At 54.6% G+C, this 18,737-nt stretch overlaps 2 protein-coding genes across 6 annotated transcripts in view; one reads left to right on the top strand and one right to left on the bottom strand.

The window, feature by feature from the left end:
• Window positions 1–5,484, top strand: part of PLEKHG4 (pleckstrin homology and RhoGEF domain containing G4) — an 82,695-nt gene extending 77,211 nt beyond the window's left edge. Inside the window, exons 19-24 of one of the 5 annotated variants that reach the window (XR_011338444.1) lie at window positions 263–476; window positions 1,038–1,154; window positions 1,241–1,504; window positions 1,710–1,893; window positions 2,445–2,520; window positions 3,748–5,484. Coding sequence is in view for 4 of the 5 variants with exons in the window: in XM_069868205.1 (XP_069724306.1) it covers window positions 263–476; window positions 1,038–1,154; window positions 1,241–1,504; window positions 1,710–1,893; window positions 3,748–3,805 (837 nt within the window). In the remaining variant the exon portion in view is untranslated. Of the gene's footprint in view, window positions 1–262; window positions 477–1,037; window positions 1,155–1,240; window positions 1,505–1,709; window positions 1,907–2,444; window positions 2,521–3,747 lie in introns of all 5 variants that reach the window. The other 4 variants (XM_069868206.1, XM_069868205.1, XM_069868208.1 and 1 more) reach the window with 4 other exon arrangements.
• Window positions 5,485–11,636: 6,152 nt separating this feature from the next.
• On the bottom strand, window positions 11,637–14,720 carry TPPP3 (tubulin polymerization promoting protein family member 3). Its single transcript, XM_069868216.1, has 3 exons — window positions 14,433–14,720; window positions 12,772–12,925; window positions 11,637–12,516 (listed from the first exon to the last, which is right to left on the bottom strand). The coding sequence occupies exons 1-3, from the start codon at window positions 14,618–14,620 to the stop codon at window positions 12,328–12,330; spliced, it is 531 nt and encodes a 176-aa protein (XP_069724317.1). The 5' UTR covers window positions 14,621–14,720; the 3' UTR covers window positions 11,637–12,327.
• Window positions 14,721–18,737: the final 4,017 nt, after the last annotated feature.

Below are 18,737 nucleotides of genomic sequence, written 5' to 3'. Positions count from 1 at the left end.
TCTCTGGGGGACGTAGAGTGTGAGAGAAAGGCAGTGTGTGCATAGCAGGGATGTGATGTTGACTGGATGAAGCACTGGGAATTGCCTGAACTGTCCCTGCTCAGCTGTGTCCATATTGTACCTGCTTCTGTCCAGACCCTCACGCTCTTCCGAATGGGTCTGCCAAGCTGAGGCTAACTCTGGCTCAGGGTACAGGCAGAGTTTTCCCATTCTGCTCCTAGTAGAGCCCCAGCTGATGCTCTGCTTTTCCTTTTTCTGACAGACCGCAGACATAGGTCTGACGGAGAACTCGGGAGACAGTGGCCTGCGCTTTGAGATCTGGTTCCGAAGGCGAAAGTCCAGTGACACGTACATCCTCCAGGCCAGCTCAGCTGAGACTAAGCAGGCCTGGACCAGTGATATTGCCAAGATCCTGTGGCAGCAGGCAGCCCGCAATAAAGGTGTGATTCCTTCCCAGGGCGTCTGTGCCGCAAAAGGTGCGGGAGCCCTGTTCAGCTCGTGCTGTCCTGAGTAGGTTTGGAGCCTGTTCGCAGGCAGCTCTGTGCAGCAAGCAGCTGTGTGCCAGCATGCCGCCTCAGGAGCATGTGCTGGGCTTGGCTGCATGTCCCTTCCCTGTCACTCATCCCCAGGGAACTTGACCATTCCAAGCTCTGTGTGACTGTAGACGCCCATCTGGACTCCACGAGAGAAGCGGGAGATACTCACCCAGGGTTCCCTGCCCTGTGAGCCCGGGCTGTGCTCCTGACAGGCTCGCTGCTCTCCCAACAGCTGAGCTGCCTCTGGAGTGGCAGCTCCAGCTGCCTCTCTGCCCCAGGCTTCCCGCTTGGCACTGCTCTCACAGGTGGCATGGCGCTGAGCAGAGCATGATTGCTTGTCTGTGGAAATCCCTCAGGCCTGGAGAGCAAGGGGAGAACAGATCTAATTTCAGTAGTTCAGGAGCAGCTTGGCCCAGGAGTGCGGTGGCCTGGGGCTGTATAGTGCCTGTGAGGAAGGATAGGTCAACCTCACGATGTGGCTGTCGGTATCTTCCTCTCCAGAAATACGTATGCAGGAGATGGTCTCCATGGGTGTGGGCAACAAGCCATTCCTGGATATCAAACCCAGTGAGGCAGCTATCAATGACCGTGCTATTGATTACATCATGAAAGGCAGAGGTGAGTGCCAGCTGTTCCTGCCCCCTAGCTCCATGTGAGCCAGGCAGGACCGGTGCTCAGGACTTTTTTGGTATGTTTTCTGGCAGGTGCCAGGACCAGAGCATCAATTGCGGTGTCTCTGTTTGACCATTCCAACCCATACAAGAGGACACAGTCACAGTTCTCTGTTGGCAGCACTCCCCCTGCATACAGCCCTTCCTCCTCTTCCCTGCTGGGGCCCCTCAACCTCCACACATACATGGACCAGGTGCTGCTGCCAGGTGTCCTGGCCCCCAGCCGCCCCTTCGACATTGGCACCTGCATTGAGGAAGATGAGCTGGAGCACGAGACGAGCAGCCAGCCGTCACTGAGTACGTATGGTCCCCGTGCTTCCTTGGGTTGTTCCAAGGTCCCCGTTGCTGCCTATGGCTTTAAAGAGGCCCAGAGAGGCCGTGGCTTAACTGTGGGCTTGTGCGGCCAGTGCCCCTGCAAACACGTACCTTATCGAGTGTATGTGGCACAGGTCACATAGGCCAAATTCATGGTCATCGGAGTGACTTTCTTCTCTTTCCCCAGCAACAGAGATCTCGGAGTCATCGCACTGCATGTCGATCAGCGGCTCCAGTGGCTCTGACAGCGGCTGTGTCTCCAGCATCCCACAGGAAAGCTTTTGTGAAGACATGGGCTCACCCCCCTACATGCCCCTCGGCTCACAACACAGCTCTGTGATGGAGGAGAAGCCCAGGTTCACCAACAGCCAGTACGTTTCTGCCGTAAGTGCAAACACCCAAAATGCTCTCTTTGCTTTGCCTGTTCCTACAACTGCCTCCCCAGTCCAAACCACTCATGGTAGGGCTGAAGATGCTGCTTTTGGGCTGGGAGTCACTGTGGGGAAGTGACTCCTCCCTTTGCCGCCTCTGGGACCCTCAAAACCCCTCTGTTGCGAGAGCCTCCCTCCCTGTGGTGGCCTAGATCTGTGAGGAGGTGCACTGGAAAGGACCTTTAGTTCTGGAGGCGCCACCAGGAAAGGGGTCTGCATGCACAGAAACTTCAATGCTGTCGTGGGCTGGGGTATGTGCATAACCTCCTGGGATGGAGCTCTGCTGCAGGTGCTGCTGAGCTCCTTTGCTTGGAGGTTTGGGCCTTTTTTGGTGAGTCAGGAGAGGGAGGAGCGGGAGCACGTTGCTCTGAGATGTCAAGAGTGTCTTCTCTCATTCCCAACAGTTCTCAGCCACTTGCCTTCCCACAAGATTGTGTCCTGATGCTGTTGTCCTCTAACGCCGTACTAATGCTGGCTTCTCTCCTCTGCAGAAAGCAGGCCAGGTCACCATAAGTCCCTCGACAACAGTGTGAGCACACGTATGCCGCCTAAGGAAGCAGAGTTGTTGTAAGTAGCCCCTGTAGGAGACTTGCCAGCAGCTCTGAGTGCTGGTCAGGTTTGTCCATAGCTCAGTCAGGAGAATCTCAGCCCCTGCTTCTTGATGAGGAGCCTCCGAGTCTCTGATTTGTCTGGTTAGAGAAGACTGGCTTCCACAGAGATGGCTCCCTCTTCAACAGCTGCTCTGATGCCTCCCAGCTTTGAAAGAGCAGAAGCAAAAGAGGCAAAATCACTTTCAGGTCATAGAGGCTTGAGCTCCACCGAGTCATCAGTGTTCAGATGAACTTCCTTCCTCTGAACACTGTCCAGCTGTCTAACCACTAATCTGTTTCTTGTGGCTGCTTGCCCAAATCCTGCTCTTCACTAGTGCCTCTGAGCTGCCTTGGGATATCCACGGTATTGTACCCCAGCTGGATTTATCCCAGTTTCCTTTGAACTTCTGAGGGAAACTGCCTGTCACCAGGCAGAGGAACCTGCCAGGTGTTGTGGTCAGGGTGTGCCAAGGGAGCTGCCAGATGGTGCTCCTGTACTTACTGATTTCTCGAGGATGCCTTGTCTGTGAGGAAATCGCTGCTGGTCTGAGGAGGGGTGAGCCCTGGAAAGACACAATCACACAGGGTTTCCTGCGCGTGGGTGGCTGCCCTGGGAAAGTTGTGTCACAGTCCACTCAGGCCAGTCTGCTTCTGGCTCAGCTTTTTCCTCTCCGTCCTTGGGATTTGGCCTCCCTTATCCCAGGGAGCGGAGGATGTGAGAGGAGCAAGGTTAGGGCTTGTCTGGCATGTCAAGGCATGGAGTGGTAGATGGCTCGTAGGTTTGGTACCGTGGGGATGTTCCAAGCATGCAGGCCCGTTCCAAGCATGCAGGCCCATGGCTTGTGATCTGCAGGTGCTGAAGTTCATAACCAGCCAAACAGAATCAGCCATGGTTAAAAATTAAGCCTCAGAGCTCCTTCTGGGGTGGTCATAGACAAGACCTGTGACATGGCCGCAGATGCAGAGGGATTTCCTGGCCTGCTGCTGCTGGGACAGCAACATGCAGCCTTTTTGGGGGTCCTATGGTGCAGAGGCAGCCCTCCCCACAGGGGAAAAGATGCACTTCTCCTGCAAGGCTCTTCCAGTAAAATGTTCTTTCCCCACTAAAACATGGCTCTGACAAATGGTGAGTTTCAGCTGGTTTGGCAAAATCGCTGCTGACCAGGGCAGCTGATCTAATCCATTGTGCCTTGCTATGTTCCAGGTTTGATTGCCATTTCAAACTCCCTGAAGACCCCTGGCCTCTGACCAGCAGGAGATGAGAGTCTTCATCCATGAAGATCTTTATTTTTACCCATATTCAGGATCTTCCAACCAGTCCCAAGCCTGACCTCTGGGTTGGGGGTGGGTCCCAGGGGGGTTTCTGTCAATGACGTGCAACAGCTTTGGTGTTGGATGGGACCTTGGGCATTCAAACTTGTTAGCCCTGTATTTATGAGTAATAATAACATAGCAGTTTGGAAAAAAAAAAAAAAAAGTGTTATTTTTAAAGCTATGAGCTGTACAGATTTTTGTTACAAGTGACTCTGTTACTGTTTGTTCTGCAAGCTGCACATTTTATAAAGTTTTTGGAAGGGTATGAAGAGAAACCGAGGTATTTAAGAAAAGTAGTCTAAGTTTCTGTTTCAGGGTTATTTGACCTGGAGCTCAAGATTTAACGTCCTTCCTTATGTTCTAAATAAGTCTATCATAGCAATAATTTATTTTCTTGGCTTAACACTTCTGTTTTATTAAAACCAGTTTCATTGTTACAGTGAATTGTTTCTTCAGGCGATTTTTCCGGTGCCTCTGTGCTGAGCTTCTCGCTGTCTTAACCACCTGACAGCTCTTCCAGTCTCTGTGCAATTCCCACACTAACCAACAGCCAGCTAAGCCGTGAGCGCATTCCCCAGGGCAGGAGGAATCCTGGGCGGCAGTGCCTAGAGTCTCCCCTGATGCTGGTGGAGAAGGCGGAGGCCGAGCAGGGAGCAGAGACATCACTAGGAGTGAGGCCGAGAGCGCTGAGGCACAGCCTTTGGGGTGATGGGCAAGCTGGCTGCTTGCTTTACCTCCGCTCAGCCCATCTCCAGGTACATCAGTCCCACCGTTGTGACGCGTTTGAGGTGTTTGGGTGGTGGTGTCTGAGCCCAACAGGGGTTGAGGATGAAGAGTTGGTTGTGGCGCTGAGCCTGAAGCGCACGTTAGCTGAAGTAGCTGTTTCTCATGAGGACAGATGTGCTCTGTGTTCCAGGGGTGCCTGTTCATGAGAAACAGGGCAGCTTGCTTTGTTGATGTGACACGCTTGCCCAGGTCTTAGCCGAATTGAAAATGAGCATTCTTGGAAACTGTAGTCACTTGCTGCCGAGCTCCTGTTTACACCTGGTTTATGAAATTCTGCAAATTGGGCTCCCCCAGGTGTGAAAGAGGCGGTGTCATGTTGAGCCCCAGGAAGCAGGTGGAGCAGTTGGTTGTTTAACTGTGGTTTGTTTTCTCCCAGTAGCTGTGGGAAGGGGGAAGCCCAGTGCTGTGGTCCAAGGCATGAGACCTCACAGCCACCTCAGCCACCACCAGACCACAGACCATGTTCTTGGAAATTCCTGTACCCAACATGAAACACTTGTTTATTTTTAATAAGCTGGGGTTTTTTAAACAGTAAGAGAACAGTTTGACACCTCTGTACAAAATTGTGTGGGAAACACTTGCACAGGGAAGATTTTAGGACTTCTTGTTCTAAAAGAACTGCTGAGTTAAAGCAAGAGTCTGAGGCTGTTGAGACAGTGATGATTCAAGTTACAAGAGAGGGAATATACTGATGCAACAAGAGGAACGTGAAACTTCCTGAATTTCTCAGTTTCAAAGGTTTCTGCATTGCTGGAAAAAAACCTTTAGTAATGTTTACCTGACACTGTTTTTTCAGGGTTTGATGGATTTGTCTAATAAAGGTTATTTTCTTTATATTAAATCATTTGCATTGGATGTTGCTTTCGGCGGGGGAACCTCGGCCACAGAAAAGGAAACGGGCAGTGGAATAAGCGGTTTTCCCTGGGGCCCCTAAATACTCCAAGTTCCGGTGGGAGGTTGAAATGATGTTTTTTCTAATTGGGTGTTTGACAGGGTGAGACTGATGATGCCCTGCTTGAGTTGCTGTGCTGAGAAGTGTCAGCTGTCATCCTCAGCACCGCAGAGTTTTTATACTGGGAACAGCAGAGCACTGCATCAGCACGCTGTGCTTAAAATAAAACATGAAGTAACTGCCCCAGAACTCTAATAATTCTTCTAATATTATTGAGCAAATAGTAACATTAACAAATATGCTAGCAGAAAGAGAGGAGTCCTTTCTTTGATTTGGCTAAATAAGGGTTCAGGGAAAGAGCAAGCAGCCCAGCTGCTGGTCAAACATTTTTCAGTTCAAGGAATCCGAGTGCAAAAGCTTCTCTGCAGCAGCAGGCAGGAGAGGGACGAGCGCTGGGGGAACGCGACTGCCCAAAGCACAGCTGGTCTGCTGCTAAATAAACCCTGCTTCTCCTTGAGAAAGATGCAGGACGTCTCCTTCATTACCTGAAGCAGAAGGCTGCTACAAACACTCCCAACTAAACAAAATCACTGTTCAAAGAGGGCTGAACAAAAAGGCTTTTCCTGACCCTCAGCTGCTACGAGGAAATTTAAACATTCCAAAAAGGGGCTGGGTCAATTTTTATTAAAATTCTATGAACTTACATCTCCGAGGCAAAGAATGAGACCAACCTAGCTAGGCCCTTTCTGGATCAGTACATCGAGGCGGTGGCTGCGCTTCCGTGCCTATCCCCAGGTAAACTGAGAAATCACAAACCCCAGGCCACCACAAAAGTGCTGCTAGTGGCAGAGCAGCAGCATCACTGCCTCTCTCCCTTTCCCAACATCCCTAGGAGTCATCCCCTCCACTCACAACACTTTTCTCATGTGGGACATTCACCGTGGCATTTTCCATAGGGAATCACGCATTGTACGTGCTTTTTTTGCATTCTCCAGTAATTCAGAGATGTACTTTCAGCTACTGGTGTATCTGCAGGCTGGATGTGTAAAATATCTTTCTCCTCCTTTAAATTCTCTAAAATCTATCAAGATAAGTAAAGTTTTTCTATTTACTACTTCATGTAATTAATCAAAAATTGAAAGCAGCCATGGGAAAGTGTCTAATCCATCCTATGAGGTATTTCTGCTGCTAGGACAGCCCGCATCCCCAGAAACGTTCTTAGCCCTGGAACATGAGTATCCCTCATAAGCTATTTGCATTGTAAAGGGCGATGCTGAGCTACCTCAGGGGCGAGCGAAACTCCTTGAGGAAGCATCCTCGGGAGGCTGGGGGGGTTATATCATCTCGGTTTCTGAGGACTGATAAAATTAGTGACCTACTAGACTGATAGACATATGGAGGGAGGGTGCCCTGTCCTCTTTGGGCATCCCGTGTCCCTCTGGTCGGGTACCACTGCAGAGATACCAGCAGAGGGGGCAGAGGATCTATTTTTTCAGCTGAACTAGTCTAGTTTAGCTATCCCTGCTGTAAAACCTCCCCAGATCTGAAGAGGGATGCAATGATCTCATCAATAAAAACTATTTTTTTTTTGCTAAAGGTGCACCCACAGCGCAGCCTGTGTTGTACCCTGCAGTACAAGTGTCTGGCATACTGAACATCAAAAGAAAGTCATAAACACCGAAACAAAAACATATCTCACAATATCTAGATAATTTACGCTTAGAGAGAGTAAGTTTTATCAGGACTAAAAAGAAAAGTCTTAATTATTTTGGAATAAAATCAGAAAACAAATCCCCATGTTTACTTTCCCTATCAAAATATATAAAATAATCAAATAATATAAGAGAAACACATTCACTCTTCTTACTTAAATTCAGCTCACAAAAACCATTTCCCAAGTCTCAGAAAGTTGATAACGTGATGAAGTGTTTGTCCATCTCCGTGGATTAGGTAGCTTTGACCCTGTGTGATCCAACAGTTCTGGGTACCACAGTCTCCTGGAGACTAAAATGCGTAATGTCGGGTAGCATTGCAGATGCTGCAGGGAAATGTTTAAATCCAAAGCTAAAAATCTGTTTCCAATTAGGCTTCAAAAAACCCCAAACATCCATAGAAACATTTCTGTTTAGATTTGTTTTCTGACATCACCTAAGCTCCCTGCCAAAATGCCTGAATATATTTTTGTTTCAGGATTTATAGTTTGTTTAGGTTAATTTCTGCACACCTATGCAGGAATGCTTTGAAAAATGTCTTTTTTCTTTTATTTAGAAGCACGTTTAAGCCAAATACTTCAAAGCACCGACATAAGCATTGACTTATTCATACCACGTGGCACTCAGTGTCATTTATCTCTTCAGAAGCATCACCAGCATCCTTGTGATGGCTCTTAGGGACCTACCTGTCACTGGTAAAACTTTAAAGTGATAATTTCTCTTAAAATTTGTGACTCTTTTTTGTGGATTAGGAATTCTTTTTGTCTTGTCTTATCACAAACAGATTATCTGACGCAGCAGCTGAGCGAAAGGCTGGAGGAGAGCCACGGGTCAGCTTGTACATTATGAGAGATGACTCCTGTATCGTAACCTTTCATCTGAAACCACACCAGGCTGGGAAGACGGTAATTTAGTTAATTGAGTTCCCTCTAAAATGGTACTAAATCTATATCCCAGCACAGAGCTGGCAACACGTAGCGGGCGATGAAGTGTTGCATTTAACATTTGTGGTCAAACCCACCCCTCGGGGTACTGGCTGCAAGGAGCTGAAGTTCTAGTGCCAGGTTTAGATTTATACCCCTGAGAAAGAGCCTCACCCACCAGGGTACAACACAAGCTGCTCTCTGAATCTCATCTGAACATGGTTTTAGAGCCCAGTTTGTATTTTTTGGATAACGCTGTCCATCAGGCGGCTGGTGGAATGGAAAAGTACTGAGGAAGGCAGCGCGGGTACAACTTGATAGGGAAGGTGTTTTGCCTGGAGTGAGCCCAGCGATCTGCGCTCTACCCGCACGATACACCCCACGGAGGGATGCTCACTGCTGGAGAAGAGTCTGGGAACAACGGCAGCTCTGAGGTCCTCCTGCTGCTCCTAGGCAGGGACAGAAAGGGTGAGACTTTGCTGGGTTTATCAGTATCCAGCATCTCTCTCTTCTAGGAATGAATCTACATCCTCAAGGAACAGGCATCAGTCCTCATCAGCACCTCTGGTCAAACCACTCATCCCAGGGAAATATGACCTCTCAGATGAGCCAAAATCCTAATTCCACGCACGCAACTTGCTGTCAAAATGCGAAGTGCTTCCTTAAGCACAGATGTGACCCCAAGATAATTTTAGAAACTCTCTAGGGAAGTGATCCTGGGGGCAGAGAATACATTTTTACAGCTGCATCCACCACAACCACTCAGCTGAGCCTCCTGGCCCACGGGTCCCACTGGAAAGCTGGACATCAGCCCGTGAGAGGGTCTGGGTTTGTCCGAAGTGTGGAACAGGTGAGTGTTCGCGGTGGCAGCGTTGGGTGCGAGGTCTGGCGTGTCCACCCGCTGCGGGAGTGGGGCCGGAGAGCAGCCAAGGGGAAGAAACAAATGGAAAAAAAGAAAAAAAAAAAAAAAGCTTCACGTCTGGGCGTCGGATCAATGCAAACAGCATAAATACCGGCTGAGACGCCTTCCGCCCGCTGGCTCTTCCACTGTGAGGGAATTACACACTGGCAGCAAAATGTCTTTCTCGAGCTGGTATGAAGCCAACCTCAGCAAATGCTCGGCCAGAGCAAATTTATTAGCGCGGAGGAAACGGCTCCAAGCCCTTTTGTTTGGGCTGTGTCACTTTTCATCACAGAAAGTAGTTCTGCAACTAATATTTCAAGGTCTCTGCTGTCTCAGCAACCTGTGACACCACTACAAGCTTCACCGGGAAGAAAACCAAGCGCTGCAGGTCTCATGGAAGTTCCTTCAGGTTACAGTCTTCTCAAGGGCTTGTCCTTGTCCGTCCTGTGTTCGGTGCCAGCCGCCCTGTGGACTCCGCTTTCCCGTCCACGTTAGTCGTGGATGCTGATGTGTAAGGGCCATATTCCTTGCACGTAACTCCCAGGAAGGTGATGTCTCCACCTGACTTCAACCATGCTGTGTATCCGTAATCCAGATCACAGCCCTGGTGCTCCAGACACTTTTTCTGAAAGGCCTTCACACCCTCATGCAATGATGATCAGCGTGAGCCTTGTACACACACACACACACACACACACACACACAAACACAGAGCCAGTAGCTCCCCTGGAGATCACTACATCAGTATTTAGATGGTTTTCTATTTTTGGTAAAGACCCAAACCAACACTTTTTTTTTTTTTCTTTTTTCCTCCCCAGGAAGCTGTTTCCAGCACTTCAGGAGAAAAGTGACATATTTTCAGGTTGATCTTAGGCACTTTGCAGATATTAGACCCTGTTGGGTCTTTACTGGCACTAGTTCTCCTGGGGTTGGTTTGGCAGGACCGAGGTACCGGACTCGGAGGTGCCAACCAGCCTGGCTAGAGTGGTTTGGCCATTGGTAGCCCCACCACCCAGCCCTGTCCCCGTGCAGGGAACAGAATGTGCAGGAGCCACTTTCTTGGGAACAAGGAGATGGTCGGAGGGGGAAGGTCCCATGTGAGCTGTGGAGTGAATGGTGGAAAATTTGAAGAGGGGCTGGAGCAGGTAAGGAGCACTTACAGGCTGGGTGGGAACTGCTAGCTACTGACTGACCTCTGATGTGGTTTCACAGGCTGCGAAGAAGCTCCTTATGTTCAGGATTCAGAACATGGAACAACCAGCTGATGGTAAGGTTTGGCCGGCTGGCTGTCCAGGAGAGATCCCACAGTCCCTGCCCTGGCTGCTCCGTCACCTGAACAGCAGCGGCTCGGCTCCCCGAGCTTCTGGATGAACTTATGGAGGTAACTCCAAGTGAGGATCCATCCATCTTCCTTGAAGGCTTCCGAACAGTGAGTGTTCGGCAGCTGCTGCATGGACAGCTGAGCGGCTGCGTCCCCACCTCAGAGGCAGAGGTGGAGCTGGAGGAGGAACAATCACTGCTCCTCAATGCCGTGCTCTTGCCACATGCAAACATAAAACCAGGCAGGAACCCCCTTCCCAGTACCAAAAACACATCAGCACCCACAGCTCCACCAGCAGTGCCACGTACAGCCAGAGCACAGAGACCCATGAGGCTGCTCACCTCTTCCCAAAATGTTCCTCCTTCGCAAAGCTTCCAAGTCTGCACGAGGACGGGGCCATGAACGGCACCTCCATGGACCACAGAGGCAACGCAGGACAACCTCACCCTGGGAATTTTGCACCTCATCCTTGCAGCCAGGCAATGGGAGCGAGCAAAGGGTTAAAGGCTCCCAATCCAGTGAGGACAGCTTCTCCAAGGAGGAACATTGGATCTCAGAAAGAGCATCTAGGGGCACAGCCAGCCACAAGTCCCTCTGCGCTGCTTGCAGGAGAGATAACATCACCCCCTGCCCTCTCCCTCAGCCTGCACCAGTAGACCCTCAATGGGGAGAGGCTGAAACCAGCCCAGGGGGGACAGCCTCTTCCCTTTACTGTGTTCTAAAAGCAGGTGGCTGGGATGCAGAAGGTGCTGGGACGTGCACTGGCAGGGAGGAAGCTCACTCAAGCTACACGTGTCGCCCTGATCCGTCCCTCCTGGCACAGGCGGTGCCAGCGACGCGGCTGAGGCTCAAGGGGGGCACCTTGCTGGGAAGGCTGGTGATGCCACCGGGCAGCGCTGCAGCTGGCTCTGTCCTTGCAGCTCCTGCCCCCAGCCCTGGGCACCCCAGCACCCGCCAGCCCATCCCGAGCTGCCGTCCCATCCTGGAGCGCAGCCTGTTCCCAGCGATTGTTACCAGGAGCGCGTGTGTTTGGTTGCAAACAGAGCAGGAGCTGGAGCCAGGCGCTCGTGTTTGTGTTCTCGCAGTTGCTCGGGCAACTCGAGGGGCAGCCAGGAGCTGCCAAAAGCCGCCCGCGGCCAGGCCGAGCCCGTGGTGCGACTGCCCTGGGTGGCACGGCCGGCGGAGCCTCCCAACGGGGCTCTCGCTGCTCGAATCCACTCAACACAACCAGACCGAGGGCATCAGTGCGGACGGGGTTTTATTGCAGAGCCGGGTTACAGCGCGGGTCTGCAGCATCCTTTGGTTTGGGCTTCACGAAGGTAGCGGGAGGCCACAGGGGTGCAGGTTGGAGACCTTGCCCACAGCCGGGTGACACCAAGCGCTTCCAGGTCGCATCCCAGGGCCAGGCTGGGAGCATCTCGGCAGCACCACAAGGTCTGAGCCTCCTCCTGCGGTGCCAGGCAGACCCACGGCAAGGGCACCGGTGGGGAAGGAAGGATGTGGCTGTGGTGTGGCTGCAGCAGGGTTGAGGCAGGTCCCCGGGAGCTCTGCAGGGGGGACGGGCTGTGATCTCCAGTGGGAATGGCAGGAAGGGTGCCCTGAAAGCCGGGGATGAGGTAGGGAAGGTGTGGGTGCCAGCGGGGCAGGGGAGCCCTGAGGAGCAGTGCTGTTAGTACGGTGACGGCAGGATGCTGGGGGTGACAGGAGAGGCTGGGAGGGGTCACAGCACAGCAAAGGACAGACAGAACACTAGGGCAGAGCACGCAGCCCGACAACTTCCCAATCACATCAGCACTGGGCAGCTGACATCCCACCAACCTGGGGTTGGCCTCAGCACAGCCTCTTGGGCCCCATGTCCCAAAGCTGACGTGAGCGCCGGCCCCGCAGCCAACGCACAGGGAGCAGGGCAGTGGGCGCCACAGGCAGCCGTCCCTATTTTTTCACTTTGGCATCGTAGGTGCCCGCGTTCTTGTAGGCGCTGACGTAGCCGCTGGTGTCCACGATGTTCTCCCGCCCGCTCTTGCCCTTGCCTTTGCCGCTCTCATCGAAGCGTTCCTTGTGGGAGCCCGTGTACTTGGAGGTGTCTGTCAGCCTCTCCACAGCCCCCACCGTCTTGGCTTTCTGTGATGGGGAGACAGGACACGGGAGTCGAGAACATGTTCTGTCCCCTTCACCCCTTGCCCCACACAAGCTCCTGACACCCACCGGGGACCCGGATGTGCTGCCGTGTCCACCAGACCTGTGCAGCCCCCAGCCCTCCCCAGCCTGCCCAGGGCCACAGGGGCCCCTGGAAAGCGTTTGTGCTGCAGGCAGAGCTCCATCCCCTCTTCCCAACCATTCCTCCCTTTGCCAGAGGCCAAGGGGCTCTTCACTCACTGTGACGCCCACATTAATGGGCTCCTTCCCTGCCACCAGTTGGCAAATGGCTTCATACGCCTCCTCCTTGCTCTTGTCCTTAAATCTTTTGGGGGCCAGCTCCTCCAGTGCCTTCTTAAACTCCTCATAGTTGATGACTCGGGCTGTCTTCCCCCTGCAAGCACAAAATCCAGACTTCTGTAAGCTTATCTTCAGGTTGTGCCTCCAAAAAGAGTTGCAGTGGGATAAGCTGCACTGGGGAGACCCTGGCTTTGTCCTCCATCAGATTTGGGTTCCTCACCCTCCTCCAAGACGTGGCAATGGCCAGGGCAATGGGTCAGGCTGGGCACGGCTGGTGCTGAGCTCCAGGAGCTTTTCAGTCACATATTGTTAAAAGTCTCTCTTGCCAAAAACATCACCCCTGCATGGAAGTGCCCTGGGACCTTTGGTGCTGGTGGCAGGAGGGGGGACACATCCATTCCCACTGCTCACAGCCTTCAAGGGATGCTCAACACCCTCTCTCCCTTGGCAGGGGGTAGCCCTTCTCTGGTCAAATTCAGAAGAACATGCATAGAGCATCTCTCCCTGGTCCTCATCTCCAGGGCAGCACCGCGACCCACCCATGTGCCAAAAACCTCCTGGCGCTCAGACCCTTCTGGCCCTCTGAGAATTAATTGATAAGTTTTGCTGCAGCTGGTTTGTATGCTTAATTATCTTGCCATGTAAATCTGTCTTGTATCAAGAGATAATATGCAGACAATCTCCAGACATGGATAAATAACCTGAAAGAATAAACGCTCTCTTAGAGTTGCAAGAATTTATTGATGTGCTTAGCTGTCTAGCAAGATGTAGCTGCCTTAGGTCGAGAGATAACCTGAAGGAAGTCGCCAGACATGGTTGCATAATCCAAAAAATAATGAGCATTCTTTGAAGATTTATACGGTTCTTTGTCTAAAACTAGTAGATATACCCACTGCTTTTGTAAGACGTTATGCCTTTTTCAGAAGGGCATCCAATTCAGCGCTGAATTGTAAAATAAAAATATTATTGCCTTTGCTTTGAAGACTTTGTCCTTTTCGATATTTTACCAGTGAATAAATGTTTCTCACAGCCCTATCAGGGAATAAGGGAGTGCCTGGACAGAGGACATGGACAGAGCATGTTCTCCACCCATCCTCGCTCCTGCTTCAGGTGTTATTGTGCCCTCAGGGACCCGAAAAACAGTCCCAGGTGGCTTTAGCTGTGTCTGCGAGGAGCAAACACCAGAGCCCTTGCCAAGTCCATGTACTGGCTGGCCAGCCCAAGGGCTGGGTGTGGCCAGTCCCACAGGACACCCCCGAGCACCCACCTCTGCTCCCTGTGGCAACTGTGCTGGATGGGAACCTGAGAGAACGAGCCGGGCCCACCCGCTGCCTGGGAGCGGTAGCGTGGGCACAGCTTTTTGCACCAAAACCTAAGATTCTCATCCACGCCAAGCGCCTGGATCCATCTATCACCACACCTCCAAATAGCCCTGAAGGTAGAACACCACAGGGCTGTCCCCGCTGCTCCATGGTGGGTGGTCTGGACACGCAGCCAGGGTAGCAGCCAGGGACCGCCACCCCCCTTGCCCACACCGCACGAGCATCCTCGGCCTCTGAGCAGCCGGAGGCCCCAAAGCCCCAGAACGTTGCGTCACTTACTTCACCTTGGAGAAGACAATGTCCACGTCGGTGCCGGTGACGCTTTTGCCATCAGTGACTTTGCAGTCTTTGCACAGCTTGGCCCAGTTCTTCCCATTCATTTCTTGCCCCGTGGCTTTGGTGTCGCCGTAGATGGCAAATTTGCGGAAGCTCTCCTCCAGGGATGCCATCTCGGTGCTCCCAGCCATGGGGCCGCAGGACAGGGGCAGGGGGGCCCGTTACTGCCCAGGCACTGGCTGGTTGATCCCAGCCGGCTCCGCTCTTGGGTCTGTGAGGGCAGGAGGAGGAGAAGAGCTGACGAGGGTGGAGGGACTGCGGCAGGAGCAGGCGCTGGCAGAGCCGGCACGCGTCGGGTGAGGGCTGGTGGCAGCCTCGGACAAGCCCCAAGGCCAACAGGCGAGACGCGTCTTGGAGGATGGCGGCTCGAGACCGAGAGCCAGCAGCGAGGCTGTCGGCTCCAGGGGCTGGCGAGGAGTGAGCACATCAGCCCTTCCCCTCGGGAACACTCTCCGGGAATGACGCAACGCAGCCGCCTTCCTCCCGCTTGCCGATGATCGTGAGAAATGGCACCACCGCCTGCCTCCAGCCCCACCTCTCCCCTGCCTGCTGGCTCTGCCAACAGCCGCATCGCCCTGCGCCGAGCTGGCAGCACGCGGCTCTGCAGCCTGAGCCCCCGGGGCTGGCCCAGACGCGGTGCCAAGTCACGGCCAGGCCTCGGCGCCCCGGCAGAGCCCTGCGGCTGCTGCCCAAACACGGCTCCCCGCCTGCCGTCGCCTCGCCAGCCTCACCCTGGCAGCTCAGCATCCCTCACCACGTGCCGCGCACACAGCTCCGCAACCAGGAGCAGGCACTGCAGTGCCAGTGCCAGCTCAGAGCAGGGACCTGCCCAGCGCCAGGGAACCCCGGGGCCCCGGTGAGAGACCAAAGAGCAGCAACGGGTGCAGCATCACCAGCCTTCGTGCTGCCTCACAACCGTCACTAGGGAGGAGAGGCATTGCCTGGCAACGGTTGCTAAGAAGGCTGGACATTAGGAAAAAAATTTTCATGGAAAGGGTCATTGGGCACTGGAACAGGCTGCCCAGGGAGGGGGTTGAGTCACCTTCCCTGGAGGGGTTTAAGGGACGGGTGGACGAGGTGCTGAGGGACATGGGTTAGTCTTTGATGGGAATGGTTGGACTCGATGATCCGGTGGGTCTCTTCCAACCTGGTGATTCTATGATTCTATGTTGCTTGGCAACGGTCGCTAGGGAGGAGCGGCGTTGCCTGGCAACGGTCGCCAGGGAGGAGATGCGTTGCCTGGCAACGGTCGCTAGGGAGGCGCGGCGGGCGGAGCAGCCGCCGGTACCCGGGCTCCCGCGGGGCTCCCGCCGCCCCGCACGTTCCCGCATGGCGGAGCCGGGACCCTCCCCGCCGCCCCCGCCCCGCCGGGTCCCCGCAGCCCTGGGCGGGGGTCCCGGAGCCGCTCGCTGCCGCCCGCTCGGTCACTCACCTCCCGCCGCCGAGCTCTGAGCGGGGGCGCGGCCGCCGCCGCCGGTTTAAGGCGCCGCCGCGGCGACGGGAGGGGCCCGGCCGCCTCCCCCCGCCCCCCCCGGGCCGGGCAGCGCCCACGGGGCGGGGAGACCGGCCCGGGCTGCCCTCCCGGACCACCGCCGGGGCGTCCTCCGCCACCCCATCACCCCATGCAGGCCCTCCATCACCCCACAAGGTGCCTCCATCACCCCCTGTGGCCCCACCAGCACCCCACAAGGTGCCTCCATCACCCCATGCAGCCACTCCATCACCCCATGCGGCCTCTCCACCACCCCACAAGGTGCCTCCATCACCCCCTGTGGCCCCTCCATCACCCCATGCGGCCCCTCCACCACCCCACAAGGTGCCTCCATCACCCCATGAGGCCCCACCAGCACCCTATAAGGCCCCTCCATCCCCCCCCGAGGTTCCTCCACCACCCCACAAGGTCCCTCTACCATCCCACAAGGTCCCTCCATCCCCCCATCCTTCACCACTCTGCCACTTCTCCCCCTGCAGCCCCCCCTGCCCTGTCCCCCTGCACCACACAGGCAGCGTGCCCCTCCCTAGAAGAACCAGCCACTGGATGACACCAAGAACCAAAGGCCTTAGGCTGTGGGGATGAATGCCATCTGCCCTGGCGTGCCAGGCACCACGGTGAGCACCTGTCCCCTCTGTGCCACTCGGTGAGACACCCTTGGAGCAACCCTGGAGGCAGCCAGCCAGTGCCCATCGTGGCCGCTGCCTTCCCTTGCTCAGAGCCCGACCCCACACAAAGCTCCCAGCGGGTGCTGCAGACCGAAGCACCCAAATATTGTGGTTGCCATGGAGTCCCAAAGAAACCCACATCCCTTAGTCACCACCCCACCTCAGCTGTTTGCCCAGAGCCTGCTCCAACCTCGGCGCTGACCTGGCACTCCCTGCACTCGCTGTGCCGGGCGCAGGGTGTCGAGCACGGCAGCTGCGGCATCACCAGGCGTTGTCCGCATCGAGGGGACGTGGCGTGTGGTTCGCTGCTGCCGTGCAGGGCTCTGTGGATGAATCAGCAGCCTGGGGAGCTGGACAGTGGCTCAAACCTGACCTCAGAGTCAGTGGCACGGCTGGTGTCAGAGGACACACGTGTGCCGTAGCACCTGGCTGCTTTGGGTAGCCCCAGATGGTCACTGCCACGGGAAGGACCCTGTTTTGTCATGTCCCTCAACCAGCCCTGTGGCCTCTCCCTCAGCAGGAGCTGCTGTTTCACAGGCCAGTCAGAGGCAGGGTATCAACCCAGGTTGCGGGGACATCCCAGAGGTGACAGTCAAGGGTGGGCAGGATAGGTGTGGAGGCTCATCTAGTAGGGCTGGACCAGCCTGATGCCAGAGACGGAGCAGACCTCACCAGTGAGCTTGTCCTGGTGGAGCTCAGGCACAGCCAGAGAGCCTGGGCGCTGCACAGAGGAGGCGGCATCAGGAGGAGTCTGCCCCGAACATGCATGCTTCCCATTCTTCATAAAGTAAGAAAGCAGGTCCCAGAGTGCAGAGGCTTTGAGGTTACGGTGGCTGGCCGTGAATTTAAACCAGCCTCCACCTAGGCCAGCAAGGACCTACGGTTGTCATCCCACCCTGCAGAAAGTGGAGACGAGCTGCTCACCTGCTCTCTGCTTCAAGGAGAAGGCAATAAACAGGGCTGACATATGGAGGAGGGTGGTTAAGTCTTGCTGAAGGTACAGCCTTCTCCGTAGCTTGCCCTGCAACTCCCCACCAGAGCAGGTGTCTTTGGCTCCGCTTCCAGCTGACAGCTCCGGAGAGGAGCCCAGGTAGTGGCAGCTGGAGCAGCCACCCAGCAGCAGCTCTGGCAGGGCCTGGCATCGGCAGGCAGCTCAAGAGCCCAGATTTACCAAGCTGGCAGCAGGCAGGAGCTGAGCCAGGGATGAGCACATCAGCCGCTCTTCTGCTGGAGCTCCAGCCGGTCCTGGAGGCTGCAGAGCCCAGAGAACCAAAAGGCAGCAGATGGGGAGCGTTGGGCGAGTAGGGGGCACCCGGCCAGGGCTGGCAAGTTGCCCCACAGGGTCAGGTTGGGCAGGTCAGGTTTCGGTTCCTAAGGGCTGGGGTTTGTTGTGCATTTATTATCACCATGACAGCCTTGTTGGGATGGAGCGCAGACCCTGGCCGGCTCCTGCTGTTCCTCATGCAGCCTGGGAGGAGCATGTGGCTTGGTCCAGAGCCCATGGTGTGGACAGGAGCAGAGAAGGAAGTTGCACAGGTCCTGTGATGTGGCGGAGGAGCATGCACACAGCTCAGTGCACAGGTCTCCGGGGACCTTTCCCTGCTTGCAATTTCCAACAAAGGTCAGGATGTTCTTAAGCTGCGTCCTGCCCCAGGGAGCTTAATGAGCTGTGTGACTCCAGTGCTTATCTAGGACTCAATGAGGCTTACAGCTTCAGATGCCCGGCTTGTTCCCACTAGGACCATGCCTACCCATCTTCATGCCAAGTCCTGGTGTGCTGCGATAGCTCTGGGATGCAGCTCAGAGCTTGCACAAGAGAACAAGCACCCTCTGTGCTCACCCTCCATTCTCTTTGCCTCTCATCTTCCCTCCGGCTGGGCACTGCGAGCTCCCTGGAGTCATCTCGTTTCAGGAATGAGGCGCTGGCTCAGCCGCATCTGGGGTGGGATGAGGTTACGAGGGAAGCACGGCTTCTCTAGCACAAGTTGCTACAAAACAGAGGGAAGTGTTTCGGATGTTGTGCAATATGTATACGGTAACCCCGGCAACAGCGTGTCCAGAAAGCATTAATGGAGCTTAGCTGCGGCT

The sequence above is a fragment of the Phaenicophaeus curvirostris genome, chromosome 14, assembly GCF_032191515.1.
Source record: "Phaenicophaeus curvirostris isolate KB17595 chromosome 14, BPBGC_Pcur_1.0, whole genome shotgun sequence".
Lineage (NCBI taxonomy): Eukaryota > Metazoa > Chordata > Aves > Cuculiformes > Cuculidae > Phaenicophaeus > Phaenicophaeus curvirostris.
This window is presented reverse-complemented; position numbering and strand designations above follow the sequence as displayed.